Here is a 21,760-nt window from a genome sequence, read left to right on the forward strand (position 1 = left end):
ACTATGAATTTCTCACAGGGCTGTTTTCAACTACAGTATAAATATCAAATCTATGAACTTGAGTATAAATATTATAAATTATGAATACGTTTTCACTTTCCTCAAGAGAGCTTTATTTTTGTAAACGTCATGAAAACACATTTACACATGAGTGTATGATGCTGCAGGTACTTAAACATATTACTGTGCTCCCACTGATGGGCTAACCTGGTGCAGAATTGCAAATAAACAATAAGAAACAACTTGTAAAACCCAGTCCAGATTAGCAGCAGTATGAAATCAGAAACAGTTCTTGTTTAGGAAAATGATCATATCTGCCTTCTCGGGCAGGATGCGGGAGCGTTCTGGACAGATAGTGTCTCCTGCTATGGAGAACACACGTTCGCTGGGTGTAGAAGAAGCTTGAACGCATAAATAGGAGAAAGCGAGATCTGACAGCAAAGGATAAGTCTTTTGTTGGTTCCACCACCATGCAGCAGGGTCCTCAGACATAAGGACCGGTGGAACTTCCTGGTATATCTGAAGCTCTCTCTCCACTCGTTTCTTGATGGACATGGAGCTCTGCTGTGACACTATGTTCTGTGCCTCTTCCTCAGCGAACAGCTCCTCCAGTGGAGTCTTCCTGGGGAGTTTGCAGGGAGGCTGTTGCTAAAATACAAAACAAAAGGTTCATCAGTATTATCACTAAAAAAGGGAAAACCTCCATTAAAGGCATGATTATTATTTAAATTGAAAACCTATATAATATCAACTATCATATACTCACACTCTCCTGCTCATCCTCATTCTCAGACTGCATGGAGTCCCCATCAGCTCCACAGTCTTCCTCTGTTGACTACAAAGAACATAATTAGCATTTAAATCTTAGATTTTAATAGCTGAAAAGGACAGTTGTGCATGAATGACATTTCACCTGTTCAATCAGCTTTCTCTGGATCTGGTCCCAGATGGTGTCATCATCCAATTTATGTTTAAAGCGTGGATCCAACGCAGTGGCCACTTGGAGAAAGTTTCTGATCTCATCATTCTGCAAAACACATTTTTGTTCTTTAAATGTTTTAACAAGCCATGTGATATTTCTATTCTTCAACAATTTCTTTCCAGATGCCCTGCCTCAGTCACTTACCTGGTAGCGCTTGGATAGGTTTGCCAAAACCTGTTTTTTAAGGTTTGACACAAAGACTGTGTCTCCATCTTTTACAGCAAGGTGTGCCTCAAGCTTTTTGAGGATAGGCAGAATCTGTCCGCATGTGGGACTCTTTTCGGACGACACACAGAGTGTTGAGGTGTAGAGCACCTTCATCAGGTTGATGAAGTCTTCAGCTTTCTTAAAATCCTCCTCAGTTAGCCGAGCAAGTCTGTATGAAAAATAATTAAGAACACATAGATTGGAGTTAGAAATATTCCCTTTTTTCCTAACAAAACACCTAACATAGGCACTCCCTACATTAGCTCTAATACTGTTCTTTGAATTCTTATTTTGCGTGTACTGGTATTTTTTGTCTAAGCTTGTCTATCTATCTCTACCTGTCCCTGTCCATATTTTTTCTCAGCCGTTGATCCAAGCTGGCTGCTTGAATTGCAGGGTACTGCTCTGTGAATCTCTCCAGCATTAGGTACAGAGAGTTCCAGCGTGTTCTCACATCAAGTATGAGTGAGTGTCGGGGCAGCTCTGATAAAAACAAGAACATCAATTTGAAGTCATTTAGCAGATGCTTTGCATCCTAGGAGACAAACAATATTTTTGTATAATTGGACTCAAATACTGTAGTACTACTCTGCTGAGCTCATAAATAATAATAAGATCAGACATATAAAGTCATTACATGTCAATGCACAACAGTTAGATAAAGTGAACTTTGTGTGTCTTACGTAGAAGTTCTTGCTTCTCTTGGAGAACCACCTTGGCCATCAAGCACCTCTTCATCCACACAACAATGGTTCGGACCTTGGCCACCCACTGACTCACAGAATTTAGGGAGTATATACTTTGTGCTGCTAAATTAAGTGTGTGGGCAAAACAGCACAATTTCACAAATCGCAGGTGCTTAATAGCCACATCCATGTTGGCAGCATTATCTACAGTGACTGCTACAATTTTATCAGATATGCCAAACTCTGTCAGAACATCACTGATTTCCTCTGCAACAACACAACCGGTCTGTGCTTTGTACACAGCCTTTGTTTTTAGCACTTTTTGCTGCATTTTGCCCTCCTCTATGTAGTGTGCTGTGATGGTGAGGTAGTGGTCCTGTGTGATGCTACTCCAGCCATCACATGTGAGTGCAACAGAGCTGACTTCACTGAGCTCTGTAATAATGTTGGACTTCTCAACCTTGTACCACGATGGGATTAAAGTGTTTGACAGGTAGTCCCTGGAAGGTGGTGTGTATTTGGGGTTTAGAGTTTTCACCATGTCCCTGCAAACATATACAAACATATAATATTGTTGTTACTGTTTAGCTCAGTATCAATTAGCTTAGCTCTATCGTTATTGCTTAACTAACCTAAATGTTGGTGATTCCACCTCTGAAAAAGGATGCAGCCTTTTGACGATGTGTGCAGTGACCTTTCTGTGGCACTCTTCCTTTTGCTGCACCGACATCTTCCCCTTTGCCGCTATAGTGAACGGAGTAGGCTCAGCACATCGCGGAGTCGTGGAGTCACCAGCCTGGCTAACGTTAGCAATCTCAGGTCGTAAATTGTCTATGAAAAAATACGTGGGCTAATTTGTTAGCTGCCTCAATGTTGGCGCAAGACATATTATTTATTGAATATGTATTGTTTTACTTACCGGATTCGGACTGCAGTGCAGTCACTGCGGTGCCACGCTGGGGGTCGGAGCCGGAGCCAGAGCCAGAGGAAGAGGAAGAGGCAGCGGTGGACGGTCGGCGCAGCGCGTCAAAGACGGGGCACACATTTATTTCTACTCCATGAACTCGGGAGAGGTGCTTTTTCATGTTCGTCGTGCACCATCCTATGCACGAAACAATTCGGTCGCAAGCGTTGCATTTTGCCGAGATTTTTGTCTTTTTCGAAAAGTGAAGCCACACTTTAGACCGCCGACGCAGGCTATCCATGCTGGACTCGCTCGGTTAGCAAACACTTCCGGTGGACGCTTCTTCGTGGGTGTTCAGCGGCTTCTTCTTCCGGTCGGCGGACTGGGTATCGAAACTTGGAATCGAAATTTAAACTTTTGAACGATTCCGGGAGAATTGGAAAGTAAGTCCCGGTTCCAATCGATACTCGATACTCGATACCCAACCCTAGTTGTTATGGAGGAAGATGGAGGAGCAGGGGGAGGCGTCAATTCCATTTCAGGCTCCACTCATTTAGATTAGATGGAGTTCAGTTTCTGCAGTATAGATCTGCGAGCATGAGCTTGTTGATGAAAACCACTCTGGGTTGTTTTTCTGATACGCTCAGCTAATTTGGCTACCAAAGCAATGTGGACTATGAAATATGGCATTGATTTCACAATGTGCAAGCTGTGGCCTTGTTTGAAGCCAATTGAAGGTTGCAGGGAGAGACAATTTATTGCTTTTCCTTCTTATCTTCACTTGTATCTCCTCAATGTAAAGCAAAGAAGTATATTCTCAGCACTTACATGCCGTTAGCTAGTTAGCTCAGTTAGCCGTGCGGCTAGTAGGAATTGGAGCACGGAGCACCAAAGTAGAGCACAGGACATTTGGCCTGGGACGGGCCAGGGCTAGCTGGTTAGCATTTAAACATGATTTGCAACATATATATCATAACTGTTGTTCCCTCACATTCAGTTATGTTTTTAACAAAGAGGCATTCTAACATTGTGGCACCTTTAATGCCTGTCACCTGATCTTATCCCAGTTAGATTAGTCATAAGATTAAATTAATTTTTTATGAGGATGGTGTCAAGATAGAAATTGCTCTACATCCTGGTGGTTTTGCAAAGTTCACATTGTTTCACCATCCCACTGTTATAGTTATTAGCCTTAAAACACCACTCATAGATAGATTTTCTCACCACCATGCATGTATGTGTAAGTATTGGTGGTTTGAATGAGTCCACAGAGGCAGGGTTAGAAAGCAGTCTGAGACTTTAGGGTTCCTGGGCAGGGTGCTCAAGTTTCTCAGTGGAGCTTCCTTTTTGATCAAACAAACATGGTGTCAGTCTTTATCTCCTCAATAGCCTCCTCTGTCATGACACTGGCCCGGAGCACACGTTGATAACCTCATTTACTGCACTTTTGGCTGTTAATGTGGACTTACTCGCCACCTTTTTATGGGTTGTCACTCCAAGGTCAGAACCCACCCACAAAGCTGCCTGTGACAGTGTTGTCAGGAGACACATGTCACTGTCGATATAAGTGAGTGAGATACGGTAGAAGGTGTGTGTGTCAGGAAGACAGAGAAGGAGAGATGTATTTCCGTGTGCGTGTGCACATTTATGTTTGCCTGTCTTTGTCCTCGGGTTGCGTGACGATTCCTCCTAATAACCCTTCTCATACATATCCATCAAGGCTGACGTCAATCTCATCCACTCGGCATACCCCCTCTGGCCTCATACACATACACACACACACGCTGTATCCTTTCCATAATGTAATACCTTTCCCCCTGTGCATATTTCATCTCCCACCATCCCATCTCAGATGTTAATCCTCTGCTATTAAATCTATTTGTCATGCTAAGCTTTTCCATTACGACTGACCTGTGAATGTGTGTGTGTGTGTTTGTGTGTGTGTCTGTGTGTGTAGTCTCGTTTTTACATGGGTGTTTGGTCTAAATACCGCAAAAACTGGAAGCGTCTGTCATTCATAAAACATAAAAAAATGGAGGATGAGGTACTAAGCTGGAGAATATGTGTAATTCACAGTTAACCATAATTTTGTGTGTGTGTGTGTGTGTGTGTGTGTGTGTGAACTATAGGTTTTCTCCGCTGCACCATGCGGCACTCAATGGGAACCTGGAGCTCATCACTCTGTTGCTGGAGTCACAGGCTGCTGTCGACATCAGAGATCAGAAAGGTGAGGGGAAAATGTGTACAGACAAAGACACACACATACACACACACACACACATACAAACACACACACACACACACACACACACGGAAACAGAGAAAACATGCATACGGACAGAAAAAGCAAAAGGAAATGTGAGCTCTGTAGTCTTACTGATCAATAGTGTCATATATACCAGCATGTGATAGCTATGTTCATCCTGTGTATGCGTTTGTTTGTGTGTGTGTGTGTGCAGGTATGCGGCCGCTGCACTACGCAGCCTGGCAGGGGAAGGCGGAGCCAATGAAGATGCTGCTGAAATCTGGCTCATCTGTCAACGGCCAATCAGATGAAGGACAGATTCCTCTCCACCTGGCAGCGCAGCACGGCCACTACGACGTGGTGAGTGAAACCAACTCTTCCTCCAGCAGAGCCCAACGTGGAGGATCAGGCAGGTTGTTTGTTTACCAGCTATACGTGATTCACATCACAGAGCCATCTATCATACTGCATAACTAAGCATCTGGCTATGAAATTTTTTTTCCGAATAACAATAACTTTATTTATACAGCACTTCCAAAACAGAGTTCGTAATTCAGAATGGATGAAATGACTAAATGCAGAAGGCGTTGAATTTTAACACGGTAACGCTAACACTGCTTTTAATAATCACCAGGCTCTCAGATATGAGTCACACTGATTTTGAACTGCCTGTGGGAAGAGGGAACATGGAAGAGTCCATTCTTGATTGGAGTTTTGTTTTCTCTGTCTATTTTCTCCAACCGTTGTCCCTCGTCACGACTCTTATCTGTGTGTGTATCTGTATCTGACTCAAATCACAATGCTTAATAACACAGATTTGATTGGTTGAGTAGCGTCACATGAGTGATTAACAATGCATGCAGTTGGTGTGTGAGGGTGCACTCACATTAGGCAATTTGTATCGTACCCAAGCAGGTTGGACCCCAGAAGTCCAGTTTGTTTGACTAGTGTGAGCGCTCCGTACCGTACACTTTCTTGGCCCTGGCACAGTTGGAAGAGTTGTGCTTCGGCATGTTACGTTTCAACTGGGCAACATGTGAGCCCTGAGTTTCCTGTGCTGCTCGTGCTGTAAGAGCTAGCAAAGATGCATCGGTTAAAATAGAAATGACCAAAATGTAACAATTCTCAATTCATCAGTTGTAGGTCTGGATAGGAAAGTGTCTGTCATTGGTCTGCATGGATGGAGAGGGATGACAGGTTAACAAGCTGGACGCATTTTGGTCATTTTGCTTGGCGGCAGACGTCCCCCCTCAAATCGCCCACCGACCATATGTAATGTCTAAGGGCTCACTCAGAGTGACAAACCCACATAGAGGCATTTAAAAAAAAAAAATTATTATTTTATTCCGAATATGCAAATAGAACACGGCTTCCTGATTGCTATTTAACAAATTATTTGCACAACATAATATAGAAATGAAGATTTTGAGGAAGCAAAATAATAATGAAGCACGGAAAAAATAAATAAACCCAGCTCTGCTGCTCTGTTCAGTTTCACTTTTTAAACGTCCTTCGGCTCATTGTTTTGACACTCGATGTTTTGCTTAACTCTCACTACTCTGTAAAAATGTTTAAATAGGAAGCATTTACAACCAGCACCAAACAGCAGTCAAACAAAGTCAAGTGTTCAGCAAAAAAAACCAATGTATTTCCTTGGTAGGGACCATAAACTGAGCTAAAAGAGAGCAAATGTTGGACTTACATTGGATGCAAGTGCAGGTGATTTCTAAAGTTGCTCTGAATCATCTGGTGTAAAAAGGCAACAGTTTGCTGACATGTGGCCTGATAATCATATTGAATTGCCATTTTTCCACTCCATTCAGTCAGCCTGATATTGTGTTCAGTGTTCAGCTTTGTCAAGTGACATAAATGCTGCAGTACAGAATGCTAGCTGACTTGAATATATCCCTTGGGTGAAAAAAATATGATGAGGAATTAGGAAGCTACCTGTCTATGCAGGAGGGTGACGATGTCCCCATTTCTTAAAGCCCCCCACACACCCAAAGGCCACCCACACAGGTGTTTTCACTTACTCTGCCTAAGAGACATCATCAGTGTCATTAATTACATCCATTGTTTATCTCCTATGACATGTGAGGATGCCTGCTGGGAGAAGGGAATATGAGCGCACCACTCGTCTCAAATGATAGATGTGGGATTCATAGATCTGGAATCAGGCTACCTTTAGTTTTACTTAAACATTTATCATTTATGTTACATCTGTAAAAACCCCAATTCCTGGATTAGTTACAATTTCTTTTGTGAGAAACAAAAAGAAACAAAAAGTGACGTCTTAGTGAAACAAAATGAAACAGAGTTAAAGAATATTCCGTCTCAGTGGCTTTTCCAGCGAAGAAATACTGCAGTGCTGCTGCAGGCTTGCCAAGGCAACAACAATGAAATACAGCAGACTCACCACAGCAGCTAACGTACCCTAGAGGAGAGAAACGCTCAGCATTCACAGACTCGGAAACTTGAAGAACCACTGCTTCTATTTGATTAAACAACCGTGGAGTAACAAACTGGGGGCCGAAGCTTTAATCCACAGCTGCTCCCAGTGTGCAGGGGCAAATGAATAAAAAATTACAAACAGTGAAACAGACCGCAGATTAAAAAATTAATCATTTAACATCCAGCAAAACCAGAGGAAGAGGCACAGAAAAAGATTTGAGAGACGTTTGCTTTAAAAACAAGGTCGGACGAGACAGTGTTCTTATCTGAGACGGGGGAATATAGTTTAGCTTATTCTCTGTAGTTGCATTAGGAAACCGAAAGCACAATGAACTGATTCCTCTGGAGGGGGGAATTTATCCTTCTAAGTCTTTTAGCACTCGAACCAAGCTTCTCTCTAAGGTCATCTTACAGGAGCAAGCTGCTTTAAAGGGACGGTTCGCCTAAACTCATCTAGGGACAAACACTGGCGAGACTCAACTTTTTGTAATAGATATACACTCAGCCTATCGAAGTAAACAACTGGCTGCCATCCCTCTCTGACTCATTACCACACTGAGATTTTTTTTTTTAAGCAAAGGTACACATTGACAGTGACAACAAGCTTAGACAAAATTACATGTATTTGTATATTGGGATTTATTGTACAAAGATGTTAAAAGGTCATTTAAGATGTAAATTCACATGCGTCCCCTACAGATGTGTCTGTCGGCTCGGCCCTTCTGAGGACATCTGGACTGATTTTTGATTTTTAACAGAGTCTGACATGTTTTCTGAGCAAGCATGTGTGTTTTGCGTGGTGTGTGTGTGTCTGTGTTATACAATTTGGTGTTGCATAATTATGTGGTTTTATCCATTCAATGGTTTTTTTTCTCATTGCACCAGTCCAAGGGAATGCAGGTTAGGTGTTTACTCTGCCCCATCCCCATTAGTAAGCATACTGTCGCCACAGTGTGCGTCTAGTGTTTCATTCTCACACAGCACATTTACCTGTGATACCACTCACAATACCTTACATTTTTTTAAAAATAAGGGTCCCTGAGGTTGACAAAGCAGCTGGTAATGGAAAGTTTTCTGGTGCTAGCAGATTAGATCAGGTGTGGCTAGCGAGCTAAGTAAGCTATCATTAGCTCTATTAGTTTGACGCAAACGCCATCGGCAGGTGATTTTGATGTTTCTTGCTGGTTCGTTTAATCTTGTAAAAAGAGACTTTAAATATTAACTTTAATGCGAGGCTATCATGCAACAATACTGAGGTAAAAGCTGCATTACCTAGGAAAAGAGTCATCCTCACAAGCTGGAGACATAGAAATAAGGAAACAGCATTGTTCTTGTATTGTAGCAAAGAGTAACTTCTAACCGGTTTGGCTGCTTAAATACTTGGTTAAGCAAGATTAGATGTATGCTTTATTGTTGGTATGTTGAAACAATCTTTTTTAAATTGACAAGAGAAATGGCTTGAAGGATGAGCGCTAACGATAGATTTATGTAGAACTAGATAGTACATTTCAAAGAATTCTGTTTCTTCAGTTACTGCTGTAGTGGATGCTGAGAATATGGAAAGTAACTCCAGGAACATATTGACATTCATATTTTCACAACGACATTATGAATGACAGATTGCATTGACTCACAGAAGCTAGTAAAAGGGGGGCTAGTGCGAATCTGAGGTCACAACTCTGCCAGAAGCAGCTGCTGAGCTATGATTGGACAATCAATGTATGGAGGAGGGGTTAACAGCAATTGTGAGTGTGCTTTAGTGGTTGTTTCTCGTAATGTGTTGGTCCTGTGATAGAGCACCTGCCAACCTCTGCAGAGTGCGCCCTGCCTCAATAACGATTCATGGATTTTTTTTTTTTTAATATGTCAGTGTGTTTTTTCTTGGTGTGTGTTTCCTGTCTCCAGTCGGAGATGCTGCTGCAGCACCAGTCCAACCCGTGTATTGTGGATAACGCAGGGAAAACTCCTCTGGACCTGGCCTGTGAGTTCGGCAGAGTTGGGGTGAGAACCTACAGTTTAAGTCTTTAATTAAAAAAAAACAAAAACGCAGCAGCTGAAGGCAGTCGACAGAAATGATCATATGTGTTGCTTGTGCTCTGTGTGTGTGTGTGTGTGTAGGTGGTCCAGTTGTTGTTGTCCAGTAACATGTGTGCTGCTCTGCTGGAGCCCAAAAAAGGAGACACCACGGACCCCAACGGGACGTCTCCTCTGCACCTGGCTGCCAAGAACGGACACATAGACATCATCAGGTACACACACACACACAAGCTCTGTCATCCCCATCCATCTAGAGGTTCACATCGCTCTCTCACACACTCCAACACACACACACACCACTTTTAATGAATCAGTGGGTTTGAATTTCCTCCTGAGCTCGCTGCGAAAATAGATGTATAACACAACAGGGGAACAATATGATCCAATTAACTGAAGGAATAACGGAACAAGTGTGTTGTCATACAGTGAGAGCTGATTCATCGCTCAGATACTCCTCCTAAATACATTTAGCAGACTAAACATGCGGCAGATTTGCATGGCGCTCTGTCACGCTAAATGTCAAATCATTATATTCTCATCTCCACTGGGATGTGAGTCTAATTTTTGTTTATGTTTTAGTGAAAGAGCATCTTGGCAAAGTGACTTTTATTGCCGCGGTGATGTCAGCGTTCGGCACAAAGCTCTGGGATGAAAGATCCCAGCAGAATGGTGTGCCACGGCAAATAAACGCACGCCACAAACTCTATTTTTCCTCTCATCACTCTCAACCACTTTTAAGTAAATCATTGCAGTGTGTGTGTGTGTGTGTATGTGTGTCTGTCGGTGCACAAGTGCGCTCGTCCCAGCAGACAAAGACAGAGAGACTAAAGGGAAGGAGGGAGACACTGAAAGATGGGAGAGGAATGCAACTCAGAGGGAGAGGACAGGAAGAGAGACGGGTAGAAAAGTGAAGAGGGAGAAGGAGGACAAAGCCAGTCATAGCTGACAGAGCAGAGCGTCCCTCTTTAGATGTGCCACGGATAAATGACGCTCATCGGGCATGGCCAACAGTCTGTGGAGGACGTAAAGTCAGTCAAATTAAGTGTGTGTCTGGCAGCTTTTTTCCTCGATGAACTACAGTTTCCATTGAACCTTGAACCTGTCACTAAGGCTGATGATATTCCATACTTAAATTTACAATAAGGAACTTTACCTGGTTACCTTTCTCAGTTTAAAGCAGATGTATCTATATGACCTGCATAAGCAAACAACCCAAACCCTATTTCCACCTAGCTAGAATAGTTAGTCTTAAAGCCTGTCACAGTCATAAATTAAAACTATTTCGAGTGCTGACGATGAATTGTGTGAGGGATATCACCACCTGAGGAAAGAAGCTCCTCTCTCTCATACCACAGTTGTTAATCTTACATAGCCACAGATAGATGACCTCATCACTATCACTTGTTTTTTTTTAACAAATACCCATGGATAAAAATCCTTAAAGCACGAAACGGTGGTTCTCATACCACTTTTGCCCACAGGGGCAGCCAGAATCAACAAAAAGAAAGTTGGCTGTAGCTGCTTTAATGTCAACAAATCCCATTAAAAGTCCAACAACAACAATAAATGGCCTGGGTAGCCAAAGATTCAAATACAATGATTTATTCCGCAAGAGTCTACAGCTCTGTGAGGCTGTGCTTTGAGTTTAATGTTGACCATGGTCAACATTTGCATGCCAAGTTTAGTATCCTTTTTCTGAAGCTCATAAAGTCCCTTACGTTCCTTTTGGCAAACTTTGCTATACAGTCTGCCTTTAGTTTTATAGAGTTAGCTTCCATAGCTGCTCTACAACTAATACAGTGCTTCAGAAACAATGTTCCAATTTCGAATTGCTCTCATTTGCGTATTTTTCTGCGTCTGTTTTTAGACAATGGGAGGAGTGCAACAGTAGCTCATGATTAACGAGTTGACCAGAAGCCATTACTAAGCTGATTATTCTTTGATTGTTTTATACTGATGGCCACAAAAAGAAATGTAATCAATTTTAGACTCAGTCTGTAACGCAATAACACTGATTTAATTAGTGTCCTCATCAAGATCAGTTTTGCAGAAGAGGAGCATGTTTTTCATTATGATGGAAACTTACAAATAAATGCTCACTAATTTATCAAATTTGTGTTAATCTGCAGTGAAAACAGCCCCCTAAAAAATGCATTATGTATACCTGTTTGAATAACATCTGCTCAAAACAATATTGCCCAGCTGTTTTAAGAACGGACTGAGGTGTAATAATGAAGGATTTCTATCCTCAGGAGGCTGAAAATCACATAGTGGAGAAGTCAGAAAGTATTGATAAACAGATTGAAACATTGTTGTTTGAACATTTTGGTCACTTCATTGGATTTGTTCATTTGTTTTTATTCTGGCACTTCAATTTCACTTCCTCACCCTCTCACCTCTTGATTCTCTCCCCTTTGCAATTTTTCACACTGATTTTCCTCTGAATTTCACTCCCTCCTTTCTCCATCACCTCTTACTACACTTCCAACTTCCTTCCCTTGCTCACTCTCCCTCCCTTCTTCCCTCTGTCGCGGCTGCCAGACTGTTGATCCAGGCAGGCATCGACATCAACAGACAGACCAAAGCTGGCACTGCCCTGCATGAAGCTGCCCTGTGTGGAAAGACCGAGGCAGTGAGACTCCTGCTGGAGGTAAGTGGAACTTTACTGAAAAACCTTCCACAATTGCTTGAATTTCCTTAAAGGACACGACAATCTCGTTCTGATATTCCAGCATAAACTGTGTGAACACCAAATCCTCACTTTGTGTTTCACAACTGCCTCCGCTGATGTTAAATCATAGCTGTGACAGTAACACTTGGAAGGTGATATAAAAAGAGGAGGCATTCTCTATTTCCATAAAATTACAATGAGACGAATGGCTCTTTTTGTCAAAGCAACATGTATTGACTGATTTCTATGATGACTGACACGCCTGTGGACTGTGAAAGATGTTTTCCATATCAAAGACCGATTCAAAGATGCAACCCTAAATCCAAAATCATCTCAAGGAATCCCTGCAGTTCACAAGGGTTATCCAGCAAAAGGGAGAAACTATCCCTGTTATTTTTGATTTATCATTTCACTCACAAAGGGTTTATAGATGCATCAGTGACAGAAAATAATTAATTATATTTACTTATGTACTGTGCCTCAGTACAATTTTGAGGTACTAGTGCTTTACTCAAGGATTTCTAGCTAATTATACTTAAAAGGGAGTCAGGGAAGCCTTTTACTTGACAAGATATAATTTCTAGATATTAGTTGCCCTTCATATTAACATTGTTTTAAAATTAGATGATAATTGTATGAAATATGTACGAACGGTTACCACCAACCGTGTCAAATCTGGATCCTGTGTGTCGTTCCAGATGCCTCTGAATCGTCAGCAGTTAGACCACGTTCCTTTCATTGTCTCCTTTATACTCAGATCGTTCAATTTAAGCCTGTAAAGTCTCCAATACATCACAAAAAATAAGAAGAATGTTATTTTTTGTCTTTTTCGTAGACTCATTTTTCATTTCACGATCCGTCAGATTCAACTTGTAGCTCTTTGGAGGAGGCACGCTGGACTTAACTATCTCACTGTATGGAAAAGTAGTTAAAGCTCGGTCCACGTCAACCAGCTGCAGCACTAAAATTCTACATTGATGCTTCAGTATTAATCCTCTAATAGGAAGCATTTTATAGATTAATGGGTACTTTAAGTAAATGATTCTGATAATACTTCTGTACTTTTAGCCAGGTGGAATTGTAAATCAAGGAATTTTGGAATAATATGGGGAAACCAGAGCCAGACCGTCAATTCAAGTTCTTGCATAGTGGGGCTGTCATTGCATGAAAAATGATCCGGTGTGTTTTGGAAAAAGAAAAATGGCTGACTATATTTGTCTGGGTATGTCCATTCATCTATTCATACTGGTAAGACATTTTAAAAGAGATTGATGAAATATTATGAATAGAGGTTTATATTTTATAGGTAGTACACCAAATAAATTGCCCCAAATAGATTGTCAGGATATGAAAATATGTAAAAATATACTACTTTATACTATATCTTTATACTAAATACTTTTTTATGACTACATTGTGCCTGTGAGATGTAACCCAGTACATATGTCATTGAAAGACCCCTCTAGCCTTTAGATATAAGTTAGAATAAGTCTGTCAAAAGACTTTACGTCTTCAGAGAAAGATTTTACTCTGTTACTTCTTTTTTGTCTCCTTTTATTGTATCAACAAGACTGTTACTGCACATCAGTGAGAATATATATATGAATATATTTTTAGAAAGGGTTCCGTGGGAAATATTAAATGTATTACATGCAGTGGGAATCTAAGGCCTGTTGCCTATACATGTTTGGAAAGATTGAAACACCCCCATGTGATAGACCTGTGGCACCGTTGTGAAATCTAATGTTATTACATATTTGTGCCGGCGATATTAAAAATGCTACAGGGTTTGTGAAAACAGCAGATGCAATAAGTTTTAATGACTGTTTTAATAAAAAGCATGACAAACTAATTTTGTCATTTAGACCCCCGGCTGTGAAATATATTTTTTTACTGAAGCTAGTCTTTGTTCTTCAGCCCACATTTGAATCAATAGATCTGAATGTGATATTGCCCTTTAGCTTTTGGCTGTGTCAGTTGAAAAATAAGAGTAGCTTTTATTGTATAACCTGGCACAAGAAACTCTGAGAACCCTCACTTCATGTCCACATGAAAGAAACCAACAATTAAATAAAAAGCTGTCGTACTTGCATCCATTTTTTTCCTCTTCTACAGAGTGGTATCAATGCCACAGTGAGAAACACCTACAGCCAGACTGCACTGGACATCGTCTACCAGTTCACCGCAACACAAGCCAGCAGAGAGATTAAACAGCTGCTGAGGGGTAGGAAGGCCGGACGCTTGCAAAGATTAATGGGTGGATGGATGGAATAATGGATGGATTGATGGATGGCTGGATGGAGGGATGGATGGATCAATGGATAAATGGTTGAATCAATTAATGGATGCATGAATAGACACATGAATTGGAGGGATGTTTGGATCAGTGGATGGATGGATGGATGGATGGATGCTTCAATGGATGGATGGTTGAATCAATTAATGGATGGTTGGATCAATGGATGGATGGATGAATCGATGGATGGACTGATAGACAGATTAATGGATAGATGGATGTATCAATGGAAAAAGATGCTACAATGATGCATGGTTTTTTCAATGAGTGGACGGTTGGATTACTGCTCGGAGGGATGTTTGGATCTATGGGTGGATGGATAGATGCTTCAATGGATGGGTGGTTAAATCAATGAATGGATGGTTGGATCAATGGATAGATCAAAGGATGGATGGATGGATGGATGGACGGATGGATGGGTGGGCGGATGGATGGATGGACCCTTTCAAGGAATAGTTCATCATTTTAGGAAATCCATCCATCTTCTTCCTTGCAGAGAGCTAGATTTTCCCATAACTGTAACTATTATATTGCATATAGCATAGACAGGATAATGAAATTATAGAACAGTGTACATTTATTGCAGTGTATAGTATGATTTACTGCCTCCCTGTCCGTCAGATGCATCAGCAGCCCTTCAGGTTCGGGCTCTGAAGGATTACTGCAACAACTACGACCTGACCAGCCTCAACATCAAAGCAGGAGACGTCATAACGGTAACACACAACTGAAAAGATGTCTTTATGGACAGACAAACAAATATGGAGCACTCCTGACGTCAAAGCTAAAAAGGGGATGTGAGCCAAAATGTGCTTGTTGACTTTAGTGATTTCTATGGCTTTCACATTTTCTTTTAGTTTAGTAGTTGTTGTTTAATCTCTTATTTTCTAAGAATATTGTTCAAATTAAACCCTAATTAGGTTTGTGCTCTCCAAAATCTTTTGTTGTCAGTATACTTCCGTATTTGTTGGAATTACTAATAAATATGCAAGAATGAGTAGCTAAAGCATCCCTCATTTACTACGAATATGTTTTACAGAAACATGTCTTCACTTGCTACATTGCAGTCTGCCCAACACTCATGAATATTAATGAGCATTTATGCAGCCTTTGGGTACTTATTACACTAATAAGGAAGCCAAGCGGTGCCTGTGCTTCCTCCCTCAGGGTCTGAATGAACAATTTGTCTTCTCTGCTGTTTAACACAGAGAACTTTAGAGGGCTCCAAATACAGTTTTGAATTTCTGTTTTAGCTTTTCAGCATTAAAAAAGCCAAAAATAGTTCTTAATATCATTAAACCAGTGGACGCAGTTTGGAGTGTAAAAGTCACACAAATGCACATAAATGACAAACATAATGCTCTTATTATTATTTTTATTTTTATTATTTTTATATCAATGTTTATGTAAAACCTGACAGGTTTTGGAGCAGCACCCCGATGGACGCTGGAAAGGCTGTATCCATGACAACCGCACAGGAAACGACCGGGTGGGCTACTTCCCTTCCACTATGGTGGAGGTCATCAGCAAACGCACAGGTGTGTGTGCACTCCAATGTGTGTGTGTCTGTGAGTGTGTTGGAGTTACTATGAAAATCGTGACCTAGCTGGCTGTTGTCAAGTGTCAGCCAGGTGTCCTGGGAATATTATTACACATATTTGGATTTAACACAGAAGAAGAACTTGGAGAAAGATAGAAAAAGAAGATGATGACGAAGACGTGAGGTGAAGCTAAGTGAGTGAATAATGTTTTTGCCTTTCTCATAAACCCTGGAGGAAGGCACTTAAATTTAACATCTCATTATTACACTATCCCTGGAAGAATACAGGTTAGAATAAGAGTCATATCAAAGAATTTCATCTCTTCCATCTCACACAGTGGGAGAAAAGACCTTTGTGAGTCAGCCCTTCAGGCCAGCTGTCATCACCGCACTACTGCTGTAATCCAAGTTTAATGCTTGGGAACCATTATAGTTGCACAACCATATTTTTTAACTGCACTAAAAGTTTTGTCGCCTGTTAAGTAATGAGAATATTGACACCAAATCATCCACACGTGCCTGTTTGATAATCTGTTTCAGTTCTCCTTGTTGAGACTGGTATAACCTGTTGATTGATAATATATATATTAAGTATATAGCTAAATTTTGAGAATTGATAGTATATATATTTTGAGAATTAATTTTTTCTTGCCTAGAATTAGATGAGAAGATTGAGACCACTCTTGTGTGCATACAGTATGTGAAGCCTTAATGCAAGAGGGCAGTTTTCTTAGCATAGCATTAAAACTAGAAACAACTTACGTGTCAGCAAGTCATATTAAATTGTCTGCAAATATAAACTGTTAATCACTTGAAGCATTGAAACGTTTCCTGAACTGAAAATTTGGTTAAAACTTTTTCCCCCACAGTGTTTGACGCTAGGCTACAATGTGTACAGTATATTTTATATTTATATGTCACTTAAGTCAATATGTGTCAGATGTATATGGAGAAAACTATAACATTTTAACTACACTATAGTAGAATTTAAATAATGAATGAATGGATGAGTTAGATGAGAACTGCTGTCATGTTTGTGCGGTAAATATGAAGCAATCACCTGCAGTGTGTTAGCTTAACTAGCACAGAGATTAGAAAGTGGGGGAAACAGCTAGCCTGCTATGTTAAAAGGTAAGAAAGTCTGCAAACCAACAACCTGAAGACCTGTTTTCACAAAAATTGAAGTGTACTATAAAAAGCACTAATTGTTGAGCCAGGCTGGCCTTTTGTTTTTTACTTCCAGCGTTTGTGCTAAGCAAAGCTAACGGGCAGCTGTTGGTAGCATCATGTACTGTACAAAAGTGAGGGTGGTTTCATACTTCACATCTAAATGTTTGGCAAGAAAGCAAAAAGCTCACAAAATGTAGAACTACTCATTAAATTGCTTGTCATTACATGTCAAAGATTAGCAGGAGTTACCGGTATGATGTTGTTATTCTGTCATCTCTGTGTTTTCATGACTTAACAGGCTAGTTGACCAGCTAATGTGTCAATGTCCCAAATACAGCACGTATTTAACCTCATTTCTCCATTTTACATCACCATAATGAGCGTTTTAACTCGCTAGTGAGATCTATAGATTACAGAGTACATCCACATCCATCCCGTCATCCCAAAGTGTCATTGCGCAGTCACAAAGAGGATCAGATGTTTTTAGCTGTCTATTGGTGTCTGTCTGTAGGTCTGTTATCTTTGTTTGTCCATCCGTCTTTCTCTTTTGTATTATGTCTACTCGATCCAAGTCTGTGTAACTGTCTCTGTATTACTGTCTGCCTCCATCCCCTGTGATCACAGAATACTCACTCACCTCAGTCTTTCATTATCCCTCCTCTCTCATGTAGTTCCATTTTGTGGTCATTCTCTCATTTGATCACTTGTATATATTGTATAGCCCACTCACCATAATGGGAACTGCTCCAAGTCAAGGAAAATACCATTGCTGAACCTGTCTTAAGTAAATTATATAGAGCAGCTGTGGGTACAGTACAAAACAGCTGGAGCACTCCCACTCAGCTTGCACAGCCACAGTAATACTCGGGGCTACAGCAGCTGTTTTATCAAGAGGTTTCATTTACTCACCTGTTCTATCATCAATTTTTAATTATTCTTTTTTCCCGCCATTCCTCCCCAGTGAGTCTATTCCACATGTTCCTTGCCTCTCATTTGCGCCTTCTTCCTCCTCTACCAGGGACGCTACATTAGATTTATATTCAAACATAAATGGCCAATTAGAACATCAACTAGAGAGAGATATGAACAAAATGTTCCTCCCTACACTTGACAATTGATTAAATTGCCCTTAATGTTGCAGTATTCATCACAGTCTACCAGCTAACTTTACTTGAGCACATACGCTACAAATGGTACTGTACTGTTTCAGGTCAGTGACCAGACACATAGAATAGTAATGATAGTTAGCAGTTACCCAGTCCATTAGCTATCAAGGCTAGGTCTTCGTTGCAAGCTAACTATTTAGTAGTGAAGCGTTTGGAATGTTATGATGGTTCGTTTGATTTCCAAACTTTGCACAATGACCATCTTTAGCTTGGATGCTAATAGATTTTATAGAAACTGTTGGAACAGTTCGACTTTTCACAAAGTTCTAGTAGAAACCAAATGAAGTAAATTTCCAATTGTCCAGGGGCTATGGCGGCTATGCTAAAAAGAAATGTATGGTATGTATGTTGATAAACAGCATCCGGGCGCTTAACATGTCACTGCATGCTGCGCGCAGCAAGGAGTCGGGAGTGACGATAATACAGCGGCGACAGCAGTAGTGTTAGCTAGCTTTCAGTTAGCGTTTGCAGAGCACTGACAGCCTAAATACAACACCAAGTTCAAAAGGGTGTGATGGATAAATGTTGAATACGCTGTGAGTGTTTTGTTGGACACCACTTGATTAACTAAGCTAGCTTGCGGGCTTAATGTAGAAATTTAAAGTGTCATATCTTATTGCAACTACAAACACATATCTGAGTGAATGTTGCGGCGCGGCACAGAGAAAAACTATAGCAGCATGCAAAATGGAAGGGGATTTTTCTTTATTGTTCACATTGTATACATATTTTTTGGTGTTTCAAGTGCAAATTAAAAAAGACTGATGTCACAAAGTTCAGCTGGACCACTGAAGCTAGCTAGTTCAACAACCGTTTCACTCTGCATTGGGTTGTGTTGGCGGGTATGGATAGTGGCCTTGCATCGATTTCTGTTGTGCTGTTTATTGTGAGATAGAATAGAATATGGTATGTAGTTCTCCGCTATACAAATGATGTTATGACCAGTTTAGCATCCACTTGTTAAACTTTTAAGTAGCATTTTGATAAGGCACGTTCATTGTATGTCCATATAAAGGACATTTGCAATATTTGTGTTCTTATCCAAAAAGCTTATTTGGACATATAACCAGCAAATTTCACAACTGAAAGAGAATATAAGCCAATAAAAAAAGCTAATGCTTATCAATCCCTGGGACCATATACTTTCACCACCCATCACTTTAATATTCACCTCTCCGTATATTTCATTTCAACACACCCACATTTATTTGTCCTTTCACTCTCTTTGTCCCTTTAACATTAGCCGTGTTTTTCACCACCTTTGACTTCTTTAATTTTGTAACTTCAGCCTTTGTTTTTAATTTCCTTTTTTTCCCCCTTTTTCTTACATGTAATTCTCTGTTTTGTCGTTTGTTTGTCACGTGGCGGTGGCTCACTGTTGGCTGGTTGTGTGTGTGTCGGTGTGTCGTCACGGTGGGTGTTATCTAGGTTTGGCCAGCACAGTCATTTGCACTCAACAGTTTCAAAAGATACCGCTGGTTCCTCCGGCGACGGTTGCCCCTGCCAACGCGGTAGTCAACGGCAACGATACCACGTTCCATCAGATCCATATCCTGCCTCCACCGCCTCCGCCTCCACCACATTCCCATCAGCCACTGCTTCCACTTTTCACTTCCTTTGGCTATAACAAGTCGCCCGTGACAACCCCACAGGGAGACACACCCACTGCCCCAGGTACACGCCCCCTTTTCATTATTATTATTATTATTACAATTATTATTATTATTATTATTATTAAAGCTTCAAAAGATGCTTTCCTCTTGTTTTTTTTTATTACCAGTATAAAAACCATTTCTGATTGGTCATGTAAGATTCCAATTAGTGATTAAAATGTTATTCTAAGAAGGCATCCATTGAAGTTTTCTGTTATGGGTCATTATTTGTGTAATTTTATGTAATTGTGTTGCTCATACTGTAAAACCTTTTTTTTTCTTTTTTTTTTCTTTTTTTCTTTCTGTTTTTGCTGTTGTCATCTCCATTACTGAGAGTCAGTATCTGGACAGGAGTCCAGCGCCAAATGCAAAGATCAATAAAGTGAAAGAGAGAAAAAAAAAGAGAAAAATATGGTCATTGCACTTCAAATACGAAGGAAAAGCAGTTTAACAACATAAGACCAAAAATATGCCCCACACAGAGGTCACTTTGAATACATGTTTGTTTTAAAAGGCCCTATTTACACTCCTCATTTGAGAGATACATTTCAAATGCAGTTGGGATTTTTATATATATCAAGTAGCTACAGCATCTGGTCATGATGAAGTGGCTGAGTGTAAATTGGCTTTTACAATTGTAAGCTTTAAGATTTTCACATGACCAAACCCCAGTCATGTTACTGTTTATGGCCTGCTTTTTAATGCAGTTGACATTCAGTGTATTTACATTCTGTCTCATTCCTATTAAGTAGTTTAATTTGGTAGTGGCAGCGTCCAGATTTAGATTGCCTGCTTTACAGTTTGTAATGAGGCTGAACTATAATTTGGGCTTTTTCTGACCCTTGAAAACCAAGATCATGTCAGTTGCTTCATTTCAGGGCTAACTAATGTTACTGCCAGTGTCATTATTAATCAGCTAACCAATGAGGGTCCATAGTGCCAAAGTCTGGTCTGGTCACTGCTCAGGCATTTCTGTCAATTATCTAATAGTTGAAGAAGCGCCAATGCTACTGCAGTGTTGTGGGGTTTTTAGGACGTGGTTGTCCATCCCCACAGAGGAATCTTTTGTGTGTTAAATTGCTAGTAAGGAAAGACTAGATGTCAGGTGGGAGGACAGCTCTCCATTTTACAACCTACCTGCGTTCACCTGAGTTTTTTGTATTTCAGTTAAATGTCTTGCCTCCTTGTTTTCTGTAGTTCTTATTTTTGATCCTTCTGTGTTTTTTCCCTCTTTGTTCTTTCCTCTTCCCCTGTATATTACTGTCCCGAGCACCAAGACAACCCTGCTACTTTTCTTGAACACACAGACATCATAAAAAAAAACCAAAAAAAAACTCTCTCCCGACCAGCCTGTGTGTCCAACTGTGTTTTTCTGTTCTGTCCTCGTCCCGAGTATCACGTCTGATCATTTTAATACCACTTTTACCCGCCTTGCACTTATACCCTCAGTGTGTGTGTGTGTGTGTGTGTGTGTGTTAGCGTGTGCGGTGGTGATGAAGAATGGGAATACTTTAGCAAAATTTAAGTGTAATATATAATAACCCAGTAAAAAAAACAAAACAAACAATGATTCTCAACACAACTGTCATTATTTTGAGTAATTCTTTTTCTGGGAAAAATGATTACTTGAAGTTGATTAGAGGTTTAGCTGCACACGTTGCTTTAAAAGACAATCTTTTCTGACATTAACGGGTGATATTTTCTGTCCAGCTAAAAAAAAAATCCAATGAGTGAGTTTATCTGGGATAATGCT

The 21,760-nt window shown here is 40.5% G+C and overlaps 2 protein-coding genes across 8 annotated transcripts in view; one reads left to right on the forward strand and one right to left on the reverse strand.

The window, feature by feature from the left end:
• The window catches only part of caskin1 (CASK interacting protein 1), a 110,541-nt gene that overhangs the window by 64,119 nt on the left and 24,662 nt on the right, over positions 1 to 21,760 (forward strand). For 4 of the 7 annotated variants that reach the window (XM_030407897.1, XM_030407899.1, XM_030407901.1 and 1 more), the window contains exons 3-11: positions 4,909 to 5,006; positions 5,239 to 5,384; positions 9,381 to 9,476; positions 9,594 to 9,724; positions 12,054 to 12,162; positions 14,299 to 14,407; positions 15,101 to 15,195; positions 15,900 to 16,017; positions 19,784 to 20,029. In XM_030407897.1, the coding sequence (XP_030263757.1) occupies positions 4,909 to 5,006; positions 5,239 to 5,384; positions 9,381 to 9,476; positions 9,594 to 9,724; positions 12,054 to 12,162; positions 14,299 to 14,407; positions 15,101 to 15,195; positions 15,900 to 16,017; positions 19,784 to 20,029 (1,148 nt within the window). The remainder of the gene's footprint in view (positions 1 to 4,908; positions 5,007 to 5,238; positions 5,385 to 9,380; positions 9,477 to 9,593; positions 9,725 to 12,053; positions 12,163 to 14,298; positions 14,408 to 15,100; positions 15,196 to 15,899; positions 16,018 to 19,783; positions 20,030 to 21,760) is intronic. The other 3 variants (XM_030407902.1, XM_030407903.1, XM_030407898.1) reach the window with 2 other exon arrangements.
• LOC115575676 (zinc finger BED domain-containing protein 1-like) lies at positions 90 to 3,200 on the reverse strand. Its single transcript, XM_030407906.1, has 8 exons — positions 2,795 to 3,200; positions 2,508 to 2,706; positions 1,873 to 2,420; positions 1,528 to 1,672; positions 1,127 to 1,358; positions 914 to 1,027; positions 767 to 835; positions 90 to 648 (listed from the first exon to the last, which is right to left on the reverse strand). The coding sequence occupies exons 1-8, from the start codon at positions 3,078 to 3,080 to the stop codon at positions 280 to 282; spliced, it is 1,962 nt and encodes a 653-aa protein (XP_030263766.1). The 5' UTR covers positions 3,081 to 3,200; the 3' UTR covers positions 90 to 279.

This window comes from Sparus aurata, chromosome 23 (assembly GCF_900880675.1).
Source record: "Sparus aurata chromosome 23, fSpaAur1.1, whole genome shotgun sequence".
Classification (NCBI taxonomy): Eukaryota; Metazoa; Chordata; class Actinopteri; order Spariformes; family Sparidae; genus Sparus; species Sparus aurata.